Source organism: Trachemys scripta, chromosome 11, assembly GCF_013100865.1.
Source record: "Trachemys scripta elegans isolate TJP31775 chromosome 11, CAS_Tse_1.0, whole genome shotgun sequence".
NCBI lineage: Eukaryota > Metazoa > Chordata > Testudines > Emydidae > Trachemys > Trachemys scripta.
Genome location: NC_048308.1, coordinates 37,804,052 through 37,817,280, shown reverse-complemented (window position 1 = coordinate 37,817,280; position 13,229 = coordinate 37,804,052). Strand labels below are relative to the sequence as shown.

At 45.7% G+C, this 13,229-nt stretch overlaps 1 protein-coding gene across 1 annotated transcript in view; it reads right to left on the bottom strand.

Moving 5' to 3' along the window:
• HAT1 (histone acetyltransferase 1) overlaps nucleotides 1-13,229 on the bottom strand; it is a gene marked incomplete in the record, with an annotated part of 48,127 nt that overhangs the window by 23,956 nt on the left and 10,942 nt on the right. Inside the window, 2 exon segments of the mRNA XM_034785749.1 lie at nucleotides 2,466-2,586; nucleotides 5,378-5,453. Coding sequence (XP_034641640.1) covers nucleotides 2,466-2,586; nucleotides 5,378-5,453 — 197 coding nt within the window.

The following is a 13,229-nucleotide window of genomic DNA, read 5'->3' as shown; positions in this document are numbered from 1 at the left end:
GACTTATTATTATTCTGGGCCTTGAGACTGGAGATCTTCCTTCAGCACTGCTTGCTGCTCCAGATGATGTATGTCCCCAGTCAGCTGTTTGGACGCCTAGTCATACACTCAAGTACTGTGTATGATAAAGTACATCTGGCACTAGGTCTCCCCCTCTCTGAATTGTGATAGTGCCTGGAGGTCCCAGACCCATTGTGCGAGGCAGTATACAAAATCAAGAAGATGGTCGCTGCTCAGAAAATTTTATAATCTAAGTAGATGGCTGCCTGCACATCTGCTTCAGCCAAGCTGGCACCATCCTCATAGGGAAGCCTCCTCCAAGATAAATATAAATAATTAAGCTTGTGTCTGAAAACAGCACACAAGTGAGCTCAATTGTGTGCACAGTGGTATTTGTACAGGTAAATGGCTTCCAGTCAACTTGATCCAGATACAGTGGAATGCAGAAAGTAGATCAGAGACTATAAACTATCTAAATAGCGACTGGTGTGATGGCAGAAGAAGGAATATTTTTTCGACTAGGGCTATAGTGTACATGTGTTGGCATGTGGTGTGCTGCAGTTCTGCAAAGGTGAAAACAAACTATCTGCTGCATCTCTCTCATGTGGACAAGGTGCATGAGTATATCACAGTGGGAAAGGGTGTGCTTTCATAGTGGATAATGACACCACTAGCTGATTAAAGACTGTTCCTTCAGGTTCTGAATGAGTCCTGATCAGTCTTCCTCAGCCAGAAAGATGGTAGATATCACCATGGGGACTTGAGAGAAAGTTGAAAGCTTTGAATGAGCAAAAAAGTTGGAGGATCCCAGGGACTACAAAGGTGAACAAGGACTCTCCCACTGTGAATAGAGAGGGAAGGAAGCCTTATTGGTTCTGGTATATTAATTGGGATGCTCATGGAAGTTTGCTACGGTGTTACACACCTCGCTCTCCATTTTACCACAGCTCTCAAGTTACATGGTGGAGAAGGGCTGAACCCGTTCAACTGTGTTATCTAGATAATCATAATTTTGGAGACTGCCATTTCTCATCTCTTCGGTTCTAGAAAACTAACAAGATTACAGAGCATGATCTTTAGGTATCTTGATATGTTGCCTTAGTCTCTATACCATGTTAATCATAGGGTAAGTGATTGAACAATTATGCCTTCATGCAACTTTAGAGAAGAAATGGATTAATTTTTTTTGGTAGGGGATTTGCCAATTTCTTTTTCTTTAGAAAAATTAAATGCATCTTTTCTTAAACATATTTACATTATCTTTGTTCACTTTTGAAATGGGAACTTTAAATCCAGTTTGACATCATAGAAAGGAAGGCTGCTTACTGGTAAAAATATTTCTAAATGATAAACCTTGTTTTCTGGCTCAGTACAATGAGCAGTCGATGCAAATGCATAGCTATTTTTCAATCTATGCAGTATTATGAAGATTCAGCAATAACCAAATCAATAGCACTTTTGGAAAGAAATCAATACAACTTTTTCTTCCTTGTAACTAAGTAATAACCCAAAGAATGGTGAATTTTCTTAATGCATCAGGAACCACCAGATCTTAGTCTCTCTCTAAACAACTAGGTAGACTCTTATTCAAATGTTTAATATCTAGTTATATAAACATGACCAAAAACTGCTTATTAATATTTTATGTCTATGGCATACTTCAGCCTACTGAAGGGAAAAGCAGGAATATCAAAAGTTGACTGTTCAGCTTCAGTTTTCATATCTGAATAATTCAGCTAAAAGGCTTTATAAATGAATGCAAAAACTGAGGTTAGCTCACAAAAAGGAAGTCAACCTGATAATGAATATGTGGAGTGGAAAAATTAGTTTACTAAATTTAAAAGAATGGGAAAATATCTTTCCCTTCTGATTATATAAGTGTTTTGTAAGCACAGGAAGCATGCGTAGTAAAATATAAATACTAACAATATCTCTTTAAAATGAGATGTATCAATTACTCTGCATAACTGCGATGGGAAACTAGGATAGCTATTTCTAAAACAAAATTCCTTTCAGTTGCTTTCTGCACCTCTCATTTTAAAGGATACTCTTAAGTATTCCTATTTTACCATACACATTTTATTTACAAGAACCTCTTTACCGTCGACTGCGATCATTTTAAATCTGGAAAACTCACCACCACCCTATCTTCTAATTAACATAAAATTTCAGTCTTACTTTATTTTTGAACACTAGCCTTGATGTCAGCTCATCTCTGGAAACAGCATGCATTAATTTGACTACTGCAGTCAGAAGATGCACAAGGGCACAACACACAGGTGGGTTCAAATTTTTTTTTTTTTTTTTTAAATTTAGCCACAGTATGAAGAGTATATATTTTTAAAAGCTGACAGTCTAACTATGAAGTAGATAAATGCAGGGCCTAAACCTCTTGATTATGGCCCTTTTAAGAATTTTAAATATTCTATGAAGATTTGAAAGTGTAAGTTTGGCTCTGACTTTACCTCCACACAGTCAAAGTTTTCATTAACTTTAGATGTATACTCGATGCGGAAAAGTGTTGACAGATTACCAGCATTGTAGTACAAAAGGATCTTCAGACCCTTGTAACCGAAGGCAACTTCACTGGGGGAGAAAAAGAAAAAAGAAAAAAATCAGGAACCCTAGACTCTACTAAACAATCACAGTAAGCTGTAACCTAGTATAAAGCTTTGAAATTCATGTCTACTTTCCAAGTTAAGTGTACCAACCTACTCTTATACGAAAAGAGAAATAGAATTGTTATATACTACATCAGAACATATACAATGAAGATAACTCCTTACAATATTTTATCATGAATATACCTCTCAAATTCCTTCATCTGTCAATATTAAACTAAGAAGTGAAGTGACTAGTTATCTGTGGAACTAGTCATAAAGGAATAAAGACAACTCATAAAAAGAGTCTTAGATCATGCATACATCCCCAACCTTAAAGGACAATATATACATGCATAATACAACCTCTGTTTCAAAGGCCAAGAAGTTAAGAGACATGATACAACTATGCATTCCATTCATTTTACAAGATCTTTTAGAAATAATTTTTAAATCAATCACTCGTAATTTGACCTTTTAACACACACAGATACTGAGGCAGATTGCATTTACTAGAATCCTTGTTTCAGAATGTGGATTTTATATTCAGGTAGACTACTGTAAATGACACTTACATATTTAAAAAAAGGATTTTATAGCAACCTCAAGTAGGTTCTCTTTTGGTTGATGGTTCTGATGAAACGTCAGACTTAGGATAGAACTGAAGGAAATGCAGGGAAGTCATATATTAAAAACAGAAATGGGGTTATGTGAAATGGGGGGGTGGCGGATGTGTGTGTGCGTGCGCGCGTGTGTGTTGGAGCCTTCTACTACCTATTCAAGGAATAGAACATACCCAGAAAACCATTGGCACAACCACTACATTGGTACAAGGTCTATGAGAATTTCTATTCATGAATAGAGAAATACACTTCGTTTCTGGAAAATAGTTCTACTTACAGTGGCACAAGCGTTACTGGGTTACTTACAAACCAATATTGACAGTTTTTATTTTCCATTGTTTATTTAGGAAAAAGTGACATTTCATTCATATTTTCCCCAAAGGGAACAGGCCTTCAAAACTGATAGTAGCAGTTTTGGAAATAATATTACTAGTGCAAGGGAATTACTTTAAATGGACAGATTGGAAAGTTCTCATAACAGCATTCAGAAGGGAGATTGTTAGTAATAAACTGAAATAGTTAGTAATTGTAAAGTTGATAACTTTATTATGGTTGGTTAATGTATAGAGACCATTTCAAAATCTGATCTTCTTAAGGATGCTCTTTAAGGAATCTTTAAGGAAATCAGAAACGAAAAATCTCTACTACATCTAGTACACCACTATGTCAATACAGGATTATTACGCAGAATACATTTTTATTTATAACGGACAGACTGGTAATCAATACTGTATTAAAAATGAGTGAAATCATGGCCCTATTGAAGTAAATGACAAAACTCCTGTTGACCCTTTTGGGGCTAAAATTTCATCCATAACTTAGAAGCTTTTTTATTTTTAAACTGAAATATACAGACACACATTAGGACACAGACTATGGTTTCTATATTTTGTTTACATACAGTAGATTCCACTTAATAGCAACCTAGATATTTACAACTTCTGGTTAATAGCAGTATTTTGCCAGAAACCAATCCCATCTCACTGACTAATGTTAATGGGATTTGGATATTGGCAATGGTACGCCGCTTATTAAAACACAATATTTTTGGAAGAAAGGCCCAAGTTGCAGGCAGGTTTGCAAGAGTGAAGCCAGGGAAGGAAGTGTTGGAAAATGCCTTCCTTGTTTGCAGCCCCACTAACTTGGCTGAAGCCAGTGCCTGTCCCACTGCTTCCTTCTGGGGCAGCAACCTTGCAAAATGTGCCTGCACACAGGGACTGCAGAGGAGGTAAGGGACTGCAGGCTGGGAGGGGAGGCTATGGGCAGGGCAGTAGCAGGAAGGAGTCGCTACAGCCCAGATACCAGAGCTGCATGGTACCTCTCCCCATGCTCTTTGGGCTGTGCCCTGACTGGGGACTGCACCCAGGGAAGAAAGTGCTGGGACTTTTTGAGCCCTGACCCCTGGAATACAGGGAGAAGTACTGTGTGGCTCCATGGGCCCCCAGAACCCTCACAGAGAGCCCAGACATCTGAGATGCAGCCCCACTCCCCACAGGCAGGTTTTTCATGACTGCAGCCAGAGAAGCCATATCCCAGTGCTTCCTTCTCTGGCTGCAGCCTCACAAACCTGCCTTCCACTTATTAGCAATTAACAGATAATGGCAACCTTTTCCTAACAACCCAGGGTAGCTAATAAGGAGAATCTACTGTATTTGAGAAAATACTCTCCTGAATTTTAACAGTCCATATGTTAAAAGGGGAAGGATGTAGATTTAAACTAAAACCTAATGTGTACAGATGTGATTTAAAAAAAAAAAAAAAAAAAAACACTGATTAAGAAACTAAAATAGCAGTGGTCCACAAGTATCTATATTAGTTTGGCACACATTAATGTGAAAATCACCTAATAGGATTTGGAACTGTTCCATGAACAGAACTCCCTTTGAAGTAAGTGGCAATTTTAATTGCAGAATCAAACCAAGCATTCAACAATCTGACAAAATTTCTACAAAAAAGTGACTGTAGTCCCAAACTGTGTCAGATGACCATTGAGGCATCTTTCTTACCACATGGTCATTAAACCATTTAAAGTATTTTCTTGCATGATTTCAAAAAATGATTTAAAAAAGTTTCCTATTTTCTAAAACTAGAACAAAAATGACCTCTTCCTTCTAGCCCTATTAATTTGTCCTGACATTTGATTAGATAACTTACTCATCCCCGAACACTTGATGGCTGTACTCTGGATTAAATGTTGTGCTGTCATCTTCCAGATCCTCAGGAAAACGAACTGAAAAGAAAATGGGCATAATTTTACTATAAGCAGCAAGCAACCGTGATTTGTCAATGCAATTTTTTTTGTAATTTGTTTTTAAAGTGTTGTAGAGGCCACGCCAGTTTAACACCCGTTTTCTCATTGTGATCAGACAACTTTATTTGCCCTTGTGTGCAAGAAAAAATTCTAACAGATGTGAGAATTCTTTGTGGAGCTGTTCATAATTTAAAAATATCTACAAGCAGAGTGGATAAAAAAAAAAAATCAATGATTTTAAAAAAATCTGATTTTTTAAAATCTGATTTTTTTATTTAAATAGGATTTTTTGATATAATGGTTTTTCCCTCAAAAAGCATCTAAAGATAAAGATATATTATAGTTCAAAGATATCACATCATGGAATAGGGATTATAAATTTTAATTCTATAGTATGAGACAATATATTCATGTTATGTTTAAGACAAGTTTTGTAAATGAGTTCCAATAGTTCATCGATTAGGGACCTAATCTTATGAGGTTCCAGGAGCTTCTGTATAGATTATTTAGGTTAATCTTTCTATCTACCCAATGGGACTCAGTGCTCAGTCTAGAAGATACCATCAGAGATGCTTAGTTTTGCAGTTTTCAAACTGTGGATTTGTGTCTCCAGAGATAACGTGCTTGTTAACAGCAAAAACGTTTTAAAAATAAATACATAGAGAGATAAGAAATAGCAGACCTCAACCTTATTGTCCCTCTGCAAATTTGTGTACGCAGAGCCAATCCCTTACCGCTCTCTAAAAGTGCAAAGTTTCAAAAAGTTAAAATGAATAGAAGATTGTTGAGGACGGAATAGATCTGGACAAGGAGAAGTCTGGAGATAAATGTGAGAAGGGAGGGACAGGCAGTAGAAACAAAAGTGAAACTGTTTAAGCAGCATATTCCAAAAGTCTTGAGGTCTTTCTGAATGTAGCTTTCTGAGATCTACCATACCGTTCTCTCACTAGAAGTGAAAACCTATAATTGCAGCAGGCTGTAAAAGAGACCCAGTTTGGGAATATTTTAATGAAGTTCCTCTACCTGCAGGTAAGAAAGGCATGCATGCAAAATGCGAACAGTGCAACAAAGAAATGCAAGGCCTGGTTGCCCGAATGAAACAACATCATGAGAAGTGTTCCTTCTCAGAAGGAAGCTGCGTTGAAGATGATGAAAGGAACATGTCTGAACATGCAGGATCTTCAGGTTGGTAAACTTTTTTATTTCAAACTTCTTTCTTAAAGACTGCCTGTCTTCCTTCTGGACTATTCTTGAATTCTCATGTTTGAGCAAAAAAAAAAACAGGCAGATCTTCCTTTTACAATTTCACCTTTGAAGTAGTACTGAGTATCAGTGAATGCAATGAGTAATACTAAATGAGCAGTATGGTGATAATTAAATAACTGCTTGACTTATTTTGTTTAGGAGAATCCATCCTCAACATACAGGATTCTGAAGACTATCCACCTTCAAGATCACCATCATTTTCTACAGTTTCAGAGTTATCTGCCAATGATAGTGTTTCAGTCACATCATGTATGTCACATAGCCACAGTATATCACCTGTAGCAAAAAGAAAAAACATCTCCATCATCCAGAAACAATCATAGATAAGTTTGTGATAAGAACCAGCAGATTACAAAAAGAGGTAATTGATGAAAAGAGAAATTGAGCAGCGTGCAAAAGGTCTTGAGGGTGAAATTGTTAACCCGAGTCTTGATGGGGGGGGAGCAATGTCCACAATGCTCCCGTTGTACGTACTTGTGTGACAACAGAAGAAGGGAATGTCTTCCTTACAGAAACAATTGATACATCAGGGAATGCACACACAGCAGAATACTTACAAGTGGCAGCAATAAAAGCTATAAAACTGAAAAAAATTTAAAACGTCAAGTACACAGCTTGATTACAGACAACAATGAAAATGTATCCAAGATGAGAAGAAATTTAGAACAAAGTCCCAAGCTAATAACGTACGGTTGCAGTGCTCATTTGATGCACCTCCTAGCCAAAGACTTCAGTTTTCCAGAAATAAAGGCTAATGCTGTTGAAATTGCAAAATACTTCCGTAACAACCATTTTGCAGCGGCTGCTCTGAAAAAAGTGGGAGGAACCAAGCTAACTTTCCCACAAGACATGCGATGGAACTCAGTAGTGGACCATTTTGAGCACTATATCAAGAAAAGACGGTTACTCACTGTTGTAACTGTTGTTCTTCGAGATGTGTTGCTCATATCCATTCCAATTAGGTGTGCGCGCGCCGCGTGCACAATCGTCGGAGAATTTTCTACCCTAGCAACACCCGGCGGGTCGGCTGTGGAGCCCCCTAGAGTGGCGCCTTCATGGCGCTGGATATATACCCCAGCCGACCCGGCGTCCCCTCAGTTCCTTCTTGCCGGCTACTCCGACAGTGGGGAAGGGGGGCGGGTTTGGAATGGATATGAGCAACACATCTCGAAGAACAACAGTTACAACGGTGAGTAACCATCTTTTCTTCTTCGAGTGCTTGCTCATATCGATTCCAATTAGGTGACTCCCAAGCCTTACCTAGGTGGAGGGGTCGGAGTGAGACATTGCTGTGTGCAAAACCGCTGATCCGAATGCAGCATCGTCCCTGGACTGCTGTACCAGTGCGTAGTGAGCTGCAAATGTGTGGACTGATGACCAAACTGCAGCTCTACAAATGTCCTGGATCGGGACTTGAGCCAGGAAGGCAGTCGAGGAAGCTTGGGCCCTCGTTGAGTGAGCAGTGAGGTGCGGTGTTGAGACACCGGCCAGGTCATAGCAAGTCCGGATGCAAGACGTGATCCAGGAGGATAGGCGTTGTGAGGAGACCGGTAAGCCTTTCATCCGGTCGGCCACTGCAACGAAGAGTTGCATCGTCTTTCTAAAGTGCTTTGTGCGGTCAATATAGAAAGCCAGGGCCCTGCGTACGTCCAAAGAATGCAAACGCTGGTCTTGGCGAGTAGCATGTGGTTTAGGATGGAAGACTGGGAGAAATATATCCTGATTGACGTGAAACGGAGAGACCACCTTAGGAAGAAAGGCAGGATGTGGACGAAGCTGCACTTTGTCCTTATGGAAAACCGTGTAAGGGGGCTCGGATGTAAGCGCCCTGAGTTCAGAAACGCGCCGTGCTGAGGGATGGCTACGAGGAAGGCTGTCTTCCAGGATAGGTACAGAAGTGAACAGGTGGCCAGTGGCTCGAATGGAGGCCCTGTGAGCTTGGAGAGAACCAGGTTGAGATCCCACGTCGGAATGGGCTGACGTTGTTGTGGATACATCCGGTCTAAGCCCTCATCGGGTTAGAGAATACCGAGGACGCGAGTTCCCCTGGGTGAAAGGCCGATATAGCGGCCAGGTGAACCCTGATTGAAGATATTGCTAAACCCTGCTGTTTTAGGGAGAGGAGATATTCCAATATGAGAGGAATAGGTGCCTGTAACGGGGACATGGCTTGTTGTTCGCACCAACAGGAGAACCGTTTCCACTTGGCCAAGTACGTGGTCCGTGTTGAAGGCTTCCTACTGCTCAGCAGAATCTGTTGGACAGAGTGCGAGCATTGCTGCTCTGCCTGGGTGAACCATGGAGCAACCACGCCGTGAGGTGGAGTGATTGTAGGTCAGGGTGACGTAGACGGCCGTGGTCCTGAGAGATGAGATCTGGACACAACAGAAGCGGGATCGGTGTCTGAACCGAGAGCTCCAACAGTGTGGTGTACCAGTGTTGCCTCGGCCACGCTGGAGCGACTAGAATTACTTGTGCTTGGTCTCTGCGTAGTTTGAGCAGCACCTTGTGGACCAGAGGAAATGGAGGGAAAGCGTAAAACAGGTGGTCTTTCCAAGGCAGGAGAAACGCGTCCGATAGAGAGCCCGGGGCTCGCCCTTGTAGGGAGCAGAACGCGTGGCACTTCCTGTTGGCTCGAGATGCAAACAGGTCTACCTGGGGAAATCCCCACCTCTGGAAAACGGAATAGATGATGTCCGGACAAATTGACCACTCGTGCGTCTGAAAGGACCTGCTGAGTCGGTCCGCTAAAGTGTTCTGGACTCCAGGAAGAAACGACGCCGTGAGATGGATCGAGTGGGCGATGCAGAAGTCCCATAGGCGAATGGCCTCCTGGCAAAGAATCGAGGAATGTGCTCCTCCTTGCTTGTTGATGTAAAACATGGCCGTGGTGTTGTCGATGAGAACTAACACACAGCAGCCACGTAGGAGATTGAGAAATGCCTGGCACACCAGGCGCACCGCCATCAGTTCCCGAACATTGATGTGCAGGGCTAGTTGGGGTGCAGTCCAGAGGCCCTGGGTATGGTGTTCGTTGAGATGGGCACCCCAACCCATAGATGAAGCGTCTGTGACCAGGTGCAGAGAGGGTTGTGGGGCGGAAACGGCATTCCCTCGCAAACCACACTGTGATCTAGCCACCAGGTGAGGGAGGTCAAGACCGAGTTCGGAACCGTGATCACCATGTACAGGCTGTCCCGATATGGGCGGTATACCGATGATACCCAGGTCTGGAGTGGGCGAAGCCGAAGTCTGGCATGCCTGGTCACGTACGTGCAAGAGGCCATGTGACCCAACAGGGTGAGGCACGACCTCACTGTGGTAATTGGGAAGGCCCTGAGTCCTTGAATGAGGCTTGTGATGGTATGAAAACGACTGTCTGGTAGAATAGCTTGTGCACGTCCTGAGTCTAGGACTGCCCCAATAAATTCTATCCTTTGGGTAGGCTCTAGAGTGGATTTCTCTTTGTTGAGTAGAATGCCCAACTCGTGGAATGTGTGTACTATTATGTGGACGTGAGCTTGAACTTGCTCTCTGGTGCGACCGCGTACCAGCCAGTCGTCTAGATACGGGAACACCTGTATCCCTTGCCGACGAAGGTATGCCGGCACGACGGCCATACATTTTGTGAACACTCTTGGGGCCGAGGATAGGCCGAAGGGAAGGACTGCAAATTGGTAATGTACCTTGTTTACCACAAATCGCAGGAAGCGCCTGTGAAGCGGGTAGATTGCTATATGGAAATATGTGTCCTTCATGTCGAGGGCGGCGAACCAGTCTCCAGGATCCAGGGAAGGGATAATGGTCCCCAATGAGACCATGCGGAACTTCAACTTTACTACGAATTTGTTGAGTCCGCGTAAGTCTAAGATGGGTCGCAGACCCCCTTTGGACTTGGGGATCAGGAAGTAGCGGGAATAAAATCCCCTGTGCCTTAACTCTAATAGAACCTCCTCTATGGCCCCCATAGACAGGAGCGTAGAGACCTCCTGTATAAGAAGTTGCTCGTGAGAAGGGTCCCTGAAGAGGGACGGGGAGGGGGGGTGGGGGGGGGATGAAGAAAACTGGAGAGCGTATCCCCTTTCCACCGTGCGAAGGACCCAACGGTCCGAGGTTATAAGGGACCAAGCACGGTGGAAATGGGAGAGGCGATCCCGAAAGGAGGGGGTTGGATCCTGGGAGATGACTGGGGCGCCGTCCTCGACCGCACCTTCAAAAGTTCTGCCTAGGGCCTGAAGGTGCCCTAGGTGGCCCCTGGTTCTGACTGGGTTGAGGGCCGGTCAACCTTCTCCTACCACCTCGCCCCCGCCTTCTGGCAGAGTCCTATCTCGGACGAGGTGTGGGGGGGTAGAACCGCTGAGGTTGGGGCCGAAATGGCCTGCGCTGGGGTCCCGGAACATGCATCCCCAGGGAGCGCATGATTGTTCTCGAGTCCTTGAGGCTCTGTAGACGAGAGTCCGTCTTGTCCGAGAACAATCCGTGTCCCTCAAAGGGTAAATCCTGGAGGGTTTGCTGCAGTTCCGGAGGCAAGCCCGAGACCTGGAGCCAGGAGATTCTCCGCATGGCGATACCTGAAGCCTGGGTCCTCGCAGCGGAGTCTGCTATGTCCAAGGAGGCCTGTAAGGAGGTCCGCGCTACCTTCTTACCCTCCTCCACTAAGGCCCCAAACTCTTCCCTGGAGTCTTGGGGGACCAATTCCTTGAACTTCCCCATAGAGTTCCAGGAATTAAAGTTATAGCGGCTCAGGAGCGCCTGCTGGTTAGCCGCTTTAAGTTGTAGCCCCCCGGCTGAATAAACCTTACGCCCAAACAAATCGAAGCGCTTAGCGTCCTTCGATTTGGGCGCTGCAGCATGTTGACCGTGGCGCTCCCTTGCATTCACTGATGACACCACCAGTGAACACGGCTGGGGATGAGTGTACAAGTACTCATAGTCCTTTGAGGGGACAAAGTACTTTCTTTCCACCCCTCTGGCTGTGGGTGGAATAGAGGCAGGAGTTTGCCATATCGTAGTGGCGTTAGCCTGGATCGTGCGGATTAGGGGCAACGCTACTCTGGATGGGGCATCCGCAGAGAGGATGTTCACAATGGGGTCCTGCACCTCCACTATCTCCTCTGCCTGTAGGTCCATATTACGTGCCACCCTACGTAATAGGTCCTGGTATGCCCGGAGATCTATCGGGGGTGGACCTGTGCTCGTTGTGCCCGCCACCGCCTCATCTGGGGAAGATGAGGAAGATGCCTCAGGTGGCAAGGGATCTAAGGGCGGGTCATGTTCCGATGAGTCCTGGAGCGGAGCATCACCTGCCCCTGGGTCCAGGTCGGCAGGTGGTGTGGGCACGGAAGCCCCCATGCCCCCTGGGGGAGGGCGAGAGATGGTGGATTCTGGGGCTCTATGCTCAGAGCGCATCGAGCGAGAGGCTGATGGTGGTGGAGCCCCTTGTGCTTGGTGGTACGCCCACGGGGTCCAGAACGACCAGTGTGAAGGTCCCTGAGCGGGATCCTCCGCTACCTCCTGCCAGTGGCCCATGTCCGCCTCAGTGGCCTGCCCCTGAGGGGGGTATGCCGATCTCGAGGCCCCATCGGAGGAATGGGACACTGATCTCGATGGCCATGGCGGTGGCCGATTGCGCCGAAATGAGCTCCGAATGATACGGTGCCGCTCGGTGCCGGTCAGGAGGTGATCGGTCCCTATGCGGTGCCGGTGAGCGGTGCCGAGATCGGGATCGGTGCCGATGACCGCGTCAGTGCCGAGAGTCCGATCTGGACCTGGAAGGCGACCGCGAGTAGACCCGGTGCCGGGAGCGGCCCCTCGACGTCGAGCGTCGTTCGTAGCGGTGCCGGGAACTACGTCTCGAGGTCAAACGGTACCGACGATCGTAACGGTGCCGGGACGTGGAACGGTGCCGCGACGATGATCTTGGCCGCGAGTACGACCGGTGCCGAGGTGATAGTCGGCGCCGGGACTGCGAGCGGCGTCGGGACCTGCTTCGTGACCTGGATCGGTGCCGTGGATCCAGTCCTTGAGATGGGGGGCGCATCATGGCAGGTTTTCCCTTGGATTGCACCGGACGCGGAGCCAACGGTGCTGGTGGTTGGGGCGGTACCGGCTCCGTGAGAGCAATCAAGTCTCTCGCCGTCGCGAAGGTCTCTGGGGTCGATGGGAGACACGGCTCACCACTGACCGAGGTGGTGATCCCGTCCGCACCGGATTCAACGGCCTCGGAGCCGGAGTCGACGGTATAGGAGGCACCTGCTTTGGGTGTTCCACAGGTGGACGCGGCTCTACCCCCGGCCCCGGGGGGCCGGCGTCTTCAGGACAGCAGTCTCCTGCGTCTTACGGGATTTCTTATGTCCCGGGGACAAGGATCGGCGCCGAGGCACTTGCGGCAGGTGCGGTGCCGAAGGGGTCGGTGCCGCGGAGGCTTGTCCGACTCCACCCGCCGTGCAGGGGCAGTCGGTGCCGCAGGGGCACTGCGCACCTAGGCGC